Below are 16,107 nucleotides of genomic sequence, written 5' to 3'. Positions count from 1 at the left end.
ACCTTAATATTTTAATGCAAATAGAAAATACATATAGAAAAGTGCACATATCATAAGTGTATGACTGGATGAATTCTCACAAAGTGTGTAACCAGCATCAAGAAACACAACATTGTTAGCATCCAGGCACCCTTATTTAATTCCTTCCGGTCACTCTTCCCCTATAAGGATAACTGTTCTTTGGACTTAAGTAGATTTGTTTTGTCTTTTTTTGAATTTCTTATAAATGGGCTGTATGTACTCTTTTGTGTCTGGTTTCATTTACTCAGTATTAATGTTTATGAGATTCATACATGTTTGGCACGTAGTTTTAGCTTTCACTCTCCTTGCTGTAACCCATTGTATGGTTGTTTCTAGTTTTTGACTCATGATCAGTTGCTACTAATTGTACTTTTTAAAAATGAACTCTCTTTCAGTCTCTCTATACAGCTGATTTTTTATAGGAGTATTCCTTCCATCTCCAAGTGGATATGTAAGGTAGAATTTTTTGTTATGTTACCTATCTTCATTGCTCTTTGCCCCTTTTATTTATTTATTTATTTATTATTTATTTATTTATTTTTGGCTGCGTTACGTTTTCGTTGCTGCGTGCGGCCTTTCTCTGGTTGCGATGGGGTTGGGGGGGCTACTCTGTTGTGGTGTGCGGGCTTCTCTTGTTGTGGAGCACGAGTTCCAGGCACGTGGGCTCAGCAGTTGCAGTGCATGGGCTCAGTAGTTGTGGCCCACGGGCTTAATTGCTCCACGGCCTGTGGGATCCTCCCAGACCAGGGCTCGAACCCTTGTTCCCTGCATTGGCAGGTGGATTCTAAACCCCTGCGCCACCAGGGAAGCCCGTGTCCCTTTTATTTATACACCACAGCCACCAACACACAGCCTTCTAGTTCTTTAAAAAGAACCCACTAGTTCCATATCTGCTGTCTTCCTTCCATTCCAACTTGCAAGTCTAAAGTAAAAAAGCAGTTTCTTGAGCATTGTAAGAAGCATGGTCTGCAAATACTTTCCAGATGTTTCTATGGACCCTAATGTTGTAATTGTCGATTGTAGCAATTTTAAGATGTTACATATGTGCTTTATATTTTCTCCAAATTTCACATCTCGTATTTCACATCTACTTTTTAAACTTCTTAATTCCACTTGCTCTGTCACAGATAGATGGGGCTCAGCTATATTTGATCCCAGAGCTGGTGCTTGACCCGAGCTCTCCTGTATGTAGTAAGGTGATACATGATGTGACATAGCTACCTATGAGCATCTGTCTCTGGGTGTGTTCCCAGTACTTTCCCAGTGAACTGAAAAACTCACTTCTTATTTCTACTGGGTGTGAGTATAGACCTGATTCCTGCCAGCCTCACTTTTCTTCGGCCAGTCTCAAGCCCCTAGTTTTTGACCTTGGTTCTCCTGATAGGACTTGCCTCTCCGTTCCATGAGTTTTGGTATCTCTGGGAGTATACTGTAGGAGTTGGTTTCTGAAAACCTGATTAAGTGTCCATTCTGGCGTTGAGCTGAACTTTCACACTCTGCCTCTGTAAGACATCAGGAGATTTTATTTGTTGGGGTCCCCTGGATCCTGGTTGGAAAATATCTGCCTCTGTAAAACATCAGAAGATATTATTCGTTGGGGTGTCATAGATCCTGATTGGAAAATATTCTAGACTTGAGATCGTCAATGTCTAATCCACCTTGATCCTTGGTTTTAGTCATTTCCCTGTGTCCATGTAATCAATAAGCAATCAGTAGTTCAAAAAGTTGCTTGAAGGATAAAATGAGAAAAAATATCGTTTTCCCTCTCCACATCCTAGTAGATCGCATTCCTGGCTTCAGTTTCATTTAAGTAAAATAAGAGATGTATGAAGAAAATGAATGGGTCTCCCCTTCCCTGAGAAAACATGCCATATTGGGTCCTCCTCCTCCTTTTTCCAACTCCCAGACTGCATATCATAAAGCAGCCCATCAACTTCTTGTAGTTTTTCATTTGTGAAATGGAGGCAGGTTTTGAATTGGGTTAACTCTAGGACTGCTTTCAGTTTTCACACTCACTGATTCCACCTTTTTTTGTTTTTCTTCATTTTCCCAGCCCTTGTAGAATTTAGTCATAGGTTCCCATGACGGATGGAATGAGGCAAATTGCGCCCCTTTTTGAGTGTATGTGCACATGTCTACGTGTGGGTCTCCATGTGAAGGATTTGATTGTCTTTTTATTACCATCCATAGTTTAGCATATAGATACGTTTTGGCGTCAAGCCATAGCAGACCTCCAGATGGTACTTACTGTTTTGTTTGAGATGTGTTTCTCCCTCAAAATTGTTTTAATTTTGAGAAAATGGTCTAGCAGGAGGCTTATTCAGGCCCTTGAGACTCCTGAGTTGGCTGAATGGTATTTCTTTCTGTAGGAATAGGCAGCTGTCTTTTTCTATTGAAATGCAAACCCAGTCTATAGGGTTGGGCCTTAGATCAGAATTGACTGATAATTTTTTTTCCAGTATCTGGGTTTTTTTTCCTTGTGACTGGAAGTCAATTCAAGCTGGCTTTCATAAATAACAGGATTTTATTGATTCAAACGCCTGAAACCTTAGGATCAGGATAGGCTTCACAAATGGCTAGTTCCAGGGATTAAAGACTCGTCATGTAGATGCCGTCTCTTTCCATTTTGACTCTGCTTTCCTATATTGACCTTATCTTTGGGTTGACCAACGCTCTCTAGGGACACACTGTTCTTACAGCTAGTAATTCCAGTGTATATTAGTTTTCTGTTACTGTGGAACAAATTCCCAAAAGCTTAACAGCTTCAAACATCCATTTATTAGCTCACAGTTGTGTAGGTCATAAATTTGAGTAGATTCCATTGGATTCTCTGCTCAAGGTCTCACAAAAATGAAAACAAGGCATTGGCTGTGATAGACTCTTATCTGGAGGTTCCAGGGAAGAGTCCATGTCCAAACTCATTCAGGTCATTGCCTGAATTTACTTCCTTGAGGTTGTAGGACTGTAGACCCCCTTTCCTTGTTGGTCAGCGTCTGGGGGATAGCTCTCAGCTTCTAGACACTGCCTGCGTTCCCTCTCACATGGGCCCCTTCACCTTTGAGCCAGCAGCACCAAATCCTTCTGTGCTCCAGATCTCTGTGATGTTGTATTCTGCCAGCTGGAAGAAACACTCTGCTTTTAAAAGGCTCACCTGATTGGGTCAGGCCCATCCAAGCAATCTCTGTATCCTTGGTCACCTGAGTTAGGACTTTAATTATATCTGCAAAATCTCTTCTTAGCAGCATCTAAATTCGTGTTTGATTGAGTAACCAGGGTACAGGAATCTTGGGGGCCATCTTTAAGATTCTGCCTATCACACAGTAGAAATGGAGTCCTTTCTAGATCCATAAGGTTCCATACTTGAGTCTCATTTATCTGGCTTGTGACTTGTAGCCCATTCTTGAACCAGTCACTATGACCTTGGGAAACTATTGAAGTCCATTCCATGAGTTGAAAATGAGACATATTCTATTTTTCAAAAATCCACATCTTATCATGTAGAAAAGCTTAGAGTCCTGTTTTAGAACGTGAGTTTATAGAACTATATTATTCTCTCCCAAACATCTTGTTTTTATTGTTTATTTAATAAAGTAAACATATTGAGGATATCACAAACAGGTAAAACTAAGTACACGACTCCCTCTTCCTAGGTTGAAATCTAATCATCTGGCTGGAAGGAAATTTGGTTTGGGTTATCATGTGTGGTGGCAAGATTGCCCATGTTTAAGAAAGAGGTGCCGCTATTATGAGAATAAGACCTGGATCCTCTTGTCAACAGAGGACTCCTTGAAGTGAATAGCTTGTTCTCTTATATTGAATCTCTCCATTGGGTAGTGCAGGACAGTGAGGGCTGACCATCCCGAGGAAGCTGGGATGGGCTGAGCCGAGGTGTACTGGTCTTCAGTTAGACTTGGCTGCAAAGCATACTGGGACATAAGCAACACAGGCCCCACAGGGATTAGCCAAATGCCCAGTGTCCCTAGGGATGGGGTGAATTTGGCGTTTTTTTGTAGCCGTCACCCTTGGAGGAAGTCCCACTTCTTTTGGCAAGAACACCCAGAGGACGGCAGCAGCAGTTCAGGAGGTAACACTGCCTTGCTTCCGAGCACCCCATACTTTATACTTCCTGATGTGGAGGTCCCGCTTCAGGGGGTACCAGGGCTGGAGGCCAGTGAGGCTGTCAGAAGGCTGGAGGTCAGGGAAAAGCTATTGTTCCTGGGACAGGTAGCGCTAAACAGGCAACCAAGGCAGCATTTAGGGTGGGTCAAGTCCCTAGGGAATAGGGCAGTATTTCTCAAAGTGTGGACCTTGGACCTCCTGCATCTAAGTGACCCTGCCCCAGGCCACAGAATCCGTGTCTGTCCCTGCCTGGGAGCGTATGTCTTTAACAAACTCCTCAGTGATTCGTAAGCATTTTAAAATTTCTGAACCAGGGCAGCAAGGAGGCTTGAAATTGGATACTCAGAAGGGCCTCCCAAGTACTGCCTAAAGGGTCCAGGCAAACAACACTAACATTCAACGCAGGATTTTTATGGTTGGCCCCTATTCTACTCATTGTGCTAGGTACAGCCGTGAACAATGGCAGTATGCTTCCAGCCCTTCTGGAGCTGGAAGGAGCCAATAAACAAGTAGAGAAATAAATAAAATTCTATATTATAGTGAGTGTTGGGAAGGAAAAAATCAAGATACTAAAAGAGAAATTGGGGGGCCCTCTTTGGATGAGGTAATCAGAGCTGGCTTAAGATTTGATGGAAATTTGACTGTGAAGCAACTACAGCTGGATTCAAGGCCTGGGGAGGTAGGGGCAGGGAGTAGATGGAAAGGAGGGGTGGGGTGTGTGTGCGTGTGTGTGCACGTGTGTGCGTGTGTGTGTGCGTGTGTGTATGCGTGCGCGCGCGCGTGTGTGTGTGTGTGTGTGTGTGTGTGTTGGGGTGGAGCCTACACAGGACACAGGAAAGCTCAGGGAAGAGAGTGGTAAATAGAAATGGGGTTGTTTGGGACCCTGTTGTTATCCTCTGTTTTGAGCAGATTCCCAGTTTGATTTTGCCACAGAGAATCTATGCACAGTTCTTGGATAGAGATGGGAGAGGGTCACGAAACCGCTTCACAGAAAGTAAAAGTAAGCTGTCTGTCCTCTGCAACTGGTGAATTGCAGACAAAGGCATCCTAAAATAGTATTCCACCATCCAGCCTGTGTGGGTGTTCTCCATTCCAGCCAACTAAAGTGGGACCCGGTAATTGTAGAGGAGAGAAAATGAGTAGAGCATTTTCTAAAACAAGTCGCATATTTTCCATTATGTAAAAGAGAAAAATTAGCTTGTAGAAAAGCACACCTAGGTTTCACGGACGTCTCTCCGGTTTCTTTGATGACCAGATGGGAGAACGGGGGAAGCAGAGGTAGGCATTGTTCTTTAGAGGATCCATCAGCCTTTGTTCAGTTTTCCTGCAGATTGTAGAGACCCATTCAGGGAGACTTTGGATGTAAACCTGGAAAAGCCAGCTGGCAGGCTGGCCTCAAGGGAGGGGCTGGGGGCAGCCTGCCAGGGACCAGGAGCCCCCCCACCCCGCGGCCCCCGAGCAAGAGAAGGGCCGGAGGTAGCACTGGGACCACAGGGGTTGACTGCCCTTCATTTTTCTGTAGGGGTAAAGCTCATTCCTGCATAAAAGGTCACCAAGTCAGGCAAGGTTGGAGAGTGAAACAGCTGCTTATTCACTGTCTGCGGGCTTGTGGTGTCTTTCCTCCATCACCCTATGACAGTGTAGTAGCCATCTCCCCACTAGACTGGAGCCCCGCGAGGAAGGGGCTGACATCAGTCTCATGCTCCAGAGCCCAGTGTATCTCTTTGTGCGTTGAGAGCTGCCGGAGCCTGGGAGCTGCACGTGTGCTGGTACAGCTGCTGGGGGCATGACCCTCACGTGTGTGATGCAAGCAGTGCTCCAGCCTTCTCAGAGGAGGCTCTGTGGGGCTCAGCCCTGATGGGACAGGCTGGATTCCTCCTGTTGGCCACTGGAAGGACATGTATGTGACAGTGGCATAGATTGCTCATAGGCAAAGCCTCCAGCTTCCCCTGTTGTGTGTTCTCTGGTCACCAGGCTCCATCCCACACGGGGCATCCAAGCCTCCACTCTCTGTCCCTGTGCTGAGGAACAGCAGGTGGTCCTCAGGTAAGGGGTCAGTGAGGGTTGGGGAGGGACATAGCTGATGACAGTCGGTGAGCAGAGTTTCTTCCATTCTGCCTCCTCAATTCCAGCAGTTTATGTTTTCCCTTCTCCTTGGATGTCTTCTTGTCCCTCGAGACCTTCATCTCCTCTCTCCTGTTCCATTTGCCACTCTGCTCTCCCCCATTCCTTTAAGCTTCCTCCTACCTGGTGTCTGAGAGAGGAGCAAACCAGCCGTGCAAATGGATCTCCTTCGACGCTCGGAGCATCGGTTCGGTTTCAGTATGAGTACAAGTGAGGGAGGAGGAGGGCGGGAAGACGGGTGAGAACCACCTGTGACTACTCCCAGTGGTAACTGGGTCTCAGCATTACACCCCACTCTCTGGGGGAGGAGAGAGTCCTCTGAACGTGACCTGACGAGCTCCTCTGCAGTGAGATTCTTTGCTGTTGATTTGTGTTGTGTGAACACTTGCTTCGGTTCCACAAACACCTTCCAAGCATCCACTCTGTCAGGTTCTGTGCACCAGCCCCAGTACACGGACATGTTTGCTTTTCTTTCCTCGAAAGTTGGAAGGGAACTTTCAAGTCACGTAGTCTCAGGTTCTTCCTGGGCAGATGCAGAGTGAGACCCTGGGGGTAGAGTGATGAGTCAAGGTCAAGAGATGCTATGGGGTCTGGCCTCCCACACCACCAACCCTCTGCCCAGCAGCCCCTGGGGTTTGGAGATGAACGTAATAACCACGGAGTCCAGTGCTTGAGTGTTTCCCACGTGCTGACGCTGTGCAAAGTGCTCTCTGTGCCTTCCCTTGTTTAACTCTTCGAGCAGGTGCCACTGTCACTGTCATTATTGCCGCTTTTTATGCATGAGGAAACTAAGGCTTAGAATAGCCAAGATTCTTGCCCCAAGTTAGCTGCACAGTACGTAGCAGAGATGGCCTCTGGTTCGGTGAGATGGCCTCTGGTTTGGTGTGAAGGCCATGTCCTCCTCTGCTTTGTAGAATCTGCAAGAGCACGTAGAGTTTACAGGAGGCGGCTGGTTCCACGTCCTCCCTCTAAATGTAGAGAAGGACTGGTTTTCTTTCTTTTTTACTTTTTGTTTTTTAAAATTGTGGTAAAATAGATATAACATAAAATTTAACGTTTTAACCATTTTAAAGTATACAGTTCAGTGGCATTAAGCACATTCACACGGTTGTGCAACCATCACCGCCATCCGGCTCCAGAACTTTATTTATCTTCCCAACCTCACACTCTGCACCCTTTAAACCCTAACTCCCTTTCCTTCCCCACCAGCCCCTGGCAACCACCATACTACTTGCCATCTCTATGAATTTTACTGCTCTAGATACTTGTCCTTTTGTGACTGGCTTATTTCACTTAGCGTAATATCCTCAAGGTCCATTCATGTCGTAGCGTGTGTTAAAATTTTCTTCCTCCTTAAGGCTAAATAACATTCCACTGTATGTATCTATCACAGTTAGTTTATCAGTTCATCTGCGGATGGACACTTGGGTTGCTTCCAACTTGTATTAATCTGCTAATACCCTGTTAGGACTGCCATTAACAAAAAGATACCAGAGACTTGGTGGCCGAAACAGCATTTATTATCTCGCAGTTCTGGAGGTAAGAAGTCCAAGATTAAGGTGCTGGCAAAATTGGTTTCTCCTGAAGCCTCCTCCTTGGCTTGCAGATGGCTGCCTTTTCACTGTGTCCTCACATGGCATTTCCTCTGTGTATGTGCATCCCTGGTGTCTCTCTCTCTCTCTATAGGGGCACTGGTCATATTGGATTAGGGCCTCACCCTTATGACCTTATTTTACCTTGACTGCATCTTAAAAGCCCTGTCTCCAAATATAGTTACATTGTGGGTTAGGGCTTCAATATATGAACTTGGGGGAGACAGTTCAGTCCATAATACATTTCTTGGTTATTGTGAATAATGTTGCCGTGAACATGGGTGTACAAATATCTGTTAGAGTCACTGCTTTCAATTCTTTCAGTGGGTTTGCTGGATCATACAGTAGTTCTGTTTTCAGAATTACCATATTTGAGGAACTACCTATTTTTAGAAACACCTGTTTGTGGAACCACCATACTGTTTGCTGTTGCAGCTGTGCCGTCTTACATTCTCATGGCATTATTTCTTAATTTTCAGGGTAGTTTTGCTCTTTTTGAGAGGTCACTCCAATATCCAAAGTCCTTCAGTTGGAAGCTTGCCTGGAATCATTCTTTTTGCTTCCCAGATGCTTGGGTACTAAATCTTTCCAGAAACTTGGTGCCCTTGCTTCTTCTGTACCACCTGTCAGTAGCCTTGGGCTCTTGCTTCCACACTTAGCTTCTGGGAAAACATCCCAGAGAGGAAGAAGAAACTATAAAAAAATGGCCTGGTGTCAGGCAGATGCTTCATCCAAGCTGTGGGCTCCCAGGCAGCAGCCCCTGAGCACAGGGAGGTTTGTACGAGGTCTTGCTCCAACTCTGAGCTGAGCAGAGGAGGGGTCCTGAGCCTGCGAGGGACCTGCCGCTTTCAGACTGGCCAAGAGACAACAGATTTAAGACATTCCTCAGTGAGCAGCTGTTTTTTAAAATTTTTTACTTATTTTTTTTAACATCTTTATTGGAGTATAATTGCTTTACAATGGTGTGTTAGTTTCTGCTTTATAACAAAGTGAATCAGCTATACGTATATCCCCATCTCTTCTCCCTCTTGTGTCTCCCTCCCTCCCTATCCCACCCCTCTAGGTGGTCACAAAGCTCTGAGCTGATCTCCCTGTGCTATGCGGCTGCTTCCCACTAGCTATCTATTTTACGTTTGGTAGTGTATATATGTCCATGCCACTCTCTCACTTCGTCCCAGCTTACCCTTCCCCCTCCCCATATCTTCAAGTCCATTCTCTAGTTGGTCTGCATCTTTATTCCCATCTTGTTCCTAGGTTCTTCTGACCATTTTTTTTCTTTTTCTTTCTTTTTTTTTTAGATTCCATATATATGTGTTAGCATACGGTATTTGTTTTTCTCTTCTTAGTGAGCAGCTTTTAAAACACCGCTGTGGGTTCGTATGTACTCACATCAACAGTATGATGAGGGTATGTGTTCGGGGAGGGGTTGGGATGGGAGGAGGTGCGGGGCGTGGGTGTGTATGTGAGGTAAGGTGTGAGGGTGTCAGGGCACAAGGGGTGGGGAAGGGTGTGAGAGTGGGAGATGGGAATGAGGGTGCATCTGGGGCGGAGTGTGTGTGTGATAGGGCGTGAGGGTATGTGTGGGCCATGGTCTGGGGGCGTGTGTCTGGGGTGGGATGTAGTGGTGGTTATGAGGGTGTGTGGGGAATAGGTTATATGAAGGCGGGCTGTCAGCAGGTGCTTGGGTGCGTGTGTGCGCACGTGTGTGTTGCAGGGTCAGAGCAGGGAAAAGGACACACGACTCCACTCCGGGTAGCCCCCCGTCCCCCACCAGGAGCTCTGGGGCCTGCAGAGCTGCCCTGTTGCAGGGGACTGGGGCCCAGCCAGGGACTCAGCATGACTCACTTTGACCTGGTTGGGGGAATGAATTTGCCGGGGCGTCTGCATCACAGCAGCATACGCACACGTGCGTCAGTCTGTCTGACTTTGCTCTTATTAAGAACCGCTGGAGGAATTTAAAATGAGAAAGGAGGAGGGGGAGTGGGGAGTTTGTGCTGGCAGTGATGAACGGTAAACTGCTTCTCCCTCAGTGGCTGGGTCAGACTAAGGGACCAAGGTCATCTCCCTCCATCCCTCCACTCTGTTCTTGGTAAAAGGCAGCTGTATCCATTCCATGTGAGAAAAGTAACTTCAGAAGATACACGTACAGACACACACACACACCCCTACACACCTACAGGCACGCACACACCCCACACGCAGATGCAGATAAGGGAGCCCCGAAGCACCTCCCAGCTGCCAGGCGGCCTCTGCAGCAATCACTGTGTGCACTGCGGGCTTTTATGAATGGTAGCCTGGGAGGGGCCTAATGTCATTCGCTCCTGATGTCAGCACAATGAATGAAACACTTGCAAAGCGTAAAGGCTCAACCACTGGGGAAGCAGATACCTTCTCAGACTGGTTCTCCGGGTGCAGTGTCTCTTGCTGACGAAATCATCAGTCCCGTGTGTCACAGATAATCAATATACGTTAGGATTGATATGAAGCAGAAACAGAGACTGCCCGTGGAAGAGCGTGCCTCTGATGCCGGCACAGCCAGCCCTGCCTGAAGCAGCTGAGGCCGAGACCCCCTTCCTGCCAGGCGCCGGAGAAAGAGCTGCAGACCCAGCGTTGCTTCAGGATCTGACTGAGCCAGCCCGATGTTCTGCTTTTGCTGGCAGAATCCCTTGCTGAAGCTCCAAGCCCTGGAAACTGATCTGTGCTCTGCCTTTTTGACACACCAGGAAGAAGCCGCTCAGGTGCACGGAGTCAAGGATCCAGCCCCGGCGTCCGGCCAGAGCGCCCCTGCTGAGGGGGCAGATGCCACAGGTAAGAGCCTGGGCTCGAGGGGGCGGGCTCCCCGTCTGTACTGTCAGGGTAGTTCTACGTCTTGCTGCTTCCTCCTAAACCTGGCCCCGTGGGAAACAGTGCCTGGTGCACCGGGGGCCTGAGTGGGGGCGGGGGCAGGAGGCATGAAGATGTGCTGGAATCCACATCTCCCTCTCTAGCTGGGGGCCAAGGGTCAGACTTCCAGACATGGTGTCAGGTGAAAAGCACCCGTAATACCTGGTCTTCGTTTTCCTATTCGGTCTCCTGTGACACACAAGTGGCCTGTTTGTATGTCACTGGATTTAGATCATCTGTGCTGTCTTGAGACTCAGCTCATGATATTTTTGAGGGATTAGGGGAGTTTCAACATTGCTACTTCGTTTCTTCTGTTACCTGCTTGTAAGATGATCCATCACCCCAGGGAAGGTGGAGGTGAGTGACACAGCTCCTTCCAATGCTATATTGTCTTTTTCTGTCTCATTTTTTTAGCATTAATTTCTGTGTTGAAAAGTCTCAAACTTGGGTCTCATTTGGCTGTTAGTTTCTCTAGTTTTAATCTCGGGGATAGTAGGTTGGCTAGCAAGCAGAACGCAAATCAGTGCTCCCAGGAAGACTTCGATGGGAAAGAAGTACTAAATTTATATGGGCAGAAACGAGAGCACAGCTTATCTTTTCTAACATCAGTGGGTCAGAGGTTTGCACACTGGTTTCTGAGTGGATGGTAGAAATAGGCTTAGGTGAGCTTGCTTCATGAGATGTCCTTTATCTCCAGGAGTTGAAAGAAGAGATTTACAAAGGTAATCTGTATCCATACCATTAGCAATAGTGCATTGAAGATATCACTGTTTAAAACAGACCCACATGGTCTAAGTAGGCAAAACAGCCATCTCCAGTGTTTGAATATGTATTAATAACAGTGGCTAATAATAGCTAGTAATAGTAGCTACTATTATTATGGAAGACTTTCTGTGATCCAGGCACTGTTCTAAGCACTTCATAGCTATTAATTTAAATTGTTAAACCTGTGAAATAATACTATTCATAGTAAGGACACTGAGGCCTAGTGTGGCCCTCCTGGTAAGTGGTAAATTACTTCCCTATGGATGCAGGTAGCCAATTGGCCGTCCTTGTTGCCTGGTGAGCTCCTCTGCTCTGTTGGCCATTGTGTTTGGATGAGATGCAGGTACAATCAGGTAGGAGCCAGTGTCAAGCCAGTTAGGGATTGGAGTCAGATTATTAGACAGTGCCCTTCTTCTTCTACCAACCCCATATTCCACACCCTGTAAACAGCGTACAAAACACATAGAGAAGTCCCAAGCCAAATACAAATTAACTTTTGAATTATCTGATGCTTTGTATAGCTTCACAAGTATCTGGCAAAGACTGTTTAATAAAATTTTTGCTGTCTGTTGGATATGGAGGTACATATATAGATATATACACACACATATACATATATGTGTATATATACATATTTTAACATGACTTTCATGTGTATGTGTCTTATTTTTTCCAAAGGTCAATAATAGTTTTACGTTTTCTCATTCTGGATGGACGGGATTTTGAATAAACTTATTAACACATTCTTTATAAAATAGAAATATGTACTAAGTTTATGTAGGGATCACCCACACAAAAGAACCATCAATATATTCCATGTTAGGTGTCAAATGGCAGAAATGGGCAAAGGGCTCTTTATAGAGGAGGCCTGTAGGCTGGATGCTGGATTTTCCAAAATGTAGGTGAATCTGAGATACGCCAGAGTCCTTCCAAGAGTGTTTATGAAAAAGAGAGGTTTCCACTTTGGGGTGTGTTTGTGTGTGTGTGTGTGTGCGCGCGCGTGTGTGTGCACACACGCGCACAAGTGCACACATGCACTAGGCAAAAACAGCTCCTGCAAGTTTTCAAAGATAAAACCTATCCTGATGTTTTTGGCCTTTGCAGAGCTCATGAATAAGGAGTCTCGTTTAGCTAAACTGACTGCATGGGAATTGATGCAGGGAAAGTGAAGAAGTCCCAGCCCCGATTTTGGACCTTGGAATGCTTTATTTCGCCCATGTTTCACTGTAATTTTATTAAAAAAATATACCTTTGACACAATCTATAAACCACCTACTCTAGGTGTTTTCAGGGACCTAAGGAGTTTCTTCATTTGGCAGGAATATTGCCAAAGTGATAAGCATTTCAGAGAGGCTTTCACAGTTCAATTTATGGGATAGTGTGGTCTCATTGTCTTCCAAGACACACTCTTCTAGGAAGGCCCTGCATTTTCTAGTCCACGTGTCACTCAGAAGGGAGAAATTTATGCTCATATTAGATCAGCTGTTCTTAACTCAGGGCCTGTGAATGGATTTCTTGAGTGATCTTTGAACACCTGGAAACTATAGTTTTGTGTGTGTGTGTGTGTGTGTGTGTGTGTGCGTAAAGCCCTGATAATAGTGTGATTGCATGGATTAGCACAGATGTCGTAAGTCTGTAAAAAGTTACAGTAACTTAAAAAAATTCTTTTTCTCTTAAAGTTTAGAATCTAGCCCTGGGCCTTAGATGTCTATAAATATTGGATTATTAATTGTTGATGTGAATATTTGGTATAAGAAGGACAAAATCCAACAAGGGATTTTTACAGGACTATCTGGATATAATGTGCTACTAATTAACCATTCAAAGCAAACATTCAGAAATATAACTTGTGATTTAAGTAGGTTTCAACCTTACTTTCGACTTGATTTAAGGCATGACTTAAGTAAAGTTGTTTAACTTTTCTTTAAACATCAAGGTTAGATTTTTAATTTTTTAATTTATTTTAATTTTTATTTTTTTGGGCCGTGCCACACGGCTTACGGGATCTTAGGTCTCCAGCCAGGGATTGAATCCAGGCCCTCGGCAGTGGAAGCGCCAAGTCCCTAACCACTGGACCACCAGGGAAGTCCCTGAGGTTGTTTAACTTTTGCAGGGGGCGTCTGAGATGCTGGTCTGAGCAAAGTACCGTATTCTCTATGTCTTGAGATCAAATATTGTGTTTTAACTTGAGTTTACAGGATACAAAGATTAGTCTCACCTAGTAAAATACCTGAGATGCTCCCTTGTTCTAGAAATCCAATTACAAACTGCACTTGCAGCAAGAGCAGGTCTTGTGGCACCCCGAAGGGACACTGTGTTCTAGAGAGCGTTCCTGAACCTGCCCGCACATCACAATTAACAGCAAGCTTTTATACCTGGGGATTTTCGGTCCTCATCTCTAGACCGTCTAGGGTTGGAAGTCCTGGAGTCTTTATATTTCGTAGACATTCTTGAGTATTGGGAGCCACTGTTTAAGTGGACAGTGTCTTGAATTAAGAGAGAAAGAAGGTCAGGTTCTCTTAGGTTTTCTTTGACTCAGTTTCATCAATGGAAAGAGCTCACAGACCACATGGACTTATACCTTAGGGTCTGTGACCAGTTGGCTCAGTCCATTCACTTCAGGAGAAAGGTGCTCAAGCTAGAGCTCGAGATGGGCGGGCTGGGGACAGGGACAGATCTGAGGGATGTAGAGGGCTTTAGAGAAAAGCGATACAGAAGGTACCAGCTGCAAGGCAGCTTCGGCACTGTACAGAGGGTAACCAACTGCCCCAGTTTTAGCACTAAAAATTCCACATGCTGGGAAGTCCTCAATTCCAGGCAATCCAGGACAGCTGGTCACCCTACCTCTAGGTTGCAAACCGCATAATGCGAGATGGAAACCCACATGATAGTGAGGCTCAAATTCCTCTAACTGAATCAGCAGCCCTCTCTTACAGCTGAAGCAAATGTTTCCACCAGACATTAGTAAGCATCTATTCTGGTGGTGTTGATAGGAAAATGGAATGAGGATTGTCTTTTCACCAGATTGTCATTTTCAACGTATGTACAAGGACCATTTGACGTTGCTCCCCATGACTAGGCATAGTAACCCCTGTTCTGTCTGAGCACAGGTGATGGAATTTTTAGCAAAAGCTGTCACTGGAGATAACTGAAGACTTATTACTGTAAGTAATAATTCTAAAGCAATCCCTAATTAATTATTTTATAAAATCTTGACTTTCACATTGAACTTTCCATTTGGGTAAAAGCCTTGTTGCTAACGTTGCTTGAAAGCACTAATGTAGTATATCTAGGTACAGTCTGTAATTATTCCCATAAAGAATACTGTATGGTCTGTAGGTCTCTTCCTAAGGTTGAAGTTGAAATGGGGCAGACTCGAAGAGAGCCTGACCTTCTCTGTCGTATTTTAAGACACTGTCTACCTGACCAGATGTTCCCAGTTACTTGGCAGTGCTTACTAAACGTACAGATGTCTGGGCTCCCCACCCTAAGATGCAAAATTAAAATGTAGAGATGAGGCCTGAAACTTTCCACGTTTGAAAAGCTCCCCTTGATGATTCTGATGTTCAGGGAGATTCAGGAACACTTTGTAGAACTCAGTACCCTCCAAGGGCTGCACGAAAGGGGTTTTTGCTGCAGGTGCAGTTTATAATTGGGTTTCAGGAACAGGGAGCATCTCAGGTCTCCTACTAGGTGGGTCTGATCATCCACATAATGTTTCATCCTATCTGGCAGCAGCCCCAGACAGTCTTTTAAAGTCAGTAAGAGGGAGTCTACATTACCTCAGCGTCAGAAGTACCCAGATTCCAAATGTCTTTCAGAAACTTTATACATTGAGTTTGTGTGTGTGTGTTATTTCTAAATCCTTCTTGAACCTTTTTTGTTTTTAGTATATAGCACTGGTTGCTTTAACTAGAAAATGGCTATCACTGTAGAAAGTAGTACTTCATCTTCTTGTCCTAAACTGGTTCCTTTAAAACAGCAGTCAGTGGTTTTCAACCTGGGTGTTTTTGTTGGTTTGTTTGTTGTTTTTTTGCCCCCTTCGGGACATTTGGCAATATCTGGAGACATTATTTTCTTGTCACAGCTGGAGTGTGAGTGCTACTGGCATCTAGTGGGTAGAGTCCAAGGGTGCTGGTAAACACCCTGCAATGTACAAGACACCCCTTGCCCCAACACTGCCGCAACAAATTGTTATCTGGTGCAAAATGTCAAGCGTGCCAAAGTTTAGAAACTGTGCTTTAAAGGTCTTTAAATGAATAATATCAACCTTAGCTAACAGTAACCTCTTCATTTGCACCAGGCATTGTTGCATGAATTTTCTTACTTTATGGCCATAACCACCCTAGGAGGAAGGTGCCATTATTATCCCCAGATGAAAGGGAGGAAATGAACTGAGGGAGTTAATGTAACTTGTGGGCGGTCCCACAGTACTGAGTGGTGGGGGGTTGGGAGGAAAGGGGAGGAGTTGGGGGAGTTTCCTCAATCAGATTCTGTGGTCTAAGTGTTTCACACGATATCATTTGCCATCCTGTCTAAATGTGAAGTCCACATGATTCTCATATTCTAGAATCTGAAATTAAGCCCAAAGACATGCCCTCTG

The 16,107-nt window shown here is 45.2% G+C and overlaps 1 protein-coding gene across 4 annotated transcripts in view; it reads left to right on the top strand.

The window, feature by feature from the left end:
• FAM13C (family with sequence similarity 13 member C) overlaps nucleotides 1-16,107 on the top strand; it is a 132,904-nt gene that overhangs the window by 80,080 nt on the left and 36,717 nt on the right. For all 4 annotated transcript variants that reach the window (XM_082674165.1, XM_082674164.1, XM_082674163.1 and 1 more), the window contains one exon: nucleotides 10,580-10,664. In XM_082674165.1, the coding sequence (XP_082530291.1) occupies nucleotides 10,580-10,664 (85 nt within the window). The remainder of the gene's footprint in view (nucleotides 1-10,579; nucleotides 10,665-16,107) is intronic.

Source organism: Grampus griseus (assembly GCF_964374135.1).
Source record: "Grampus griseus genome assembly, chromosome: 16".
Taxonomy (NCBI): Eukaryota; Metazoa; Chordata; class Mammalia; order Artiodactyla; family Delphinidae; genus Grampus; species Grampus griseus.
Note: the sequence above shows the minus strand (reverse complement) of the source record. Positions and strands in the feature narration are given on the sequence as shown.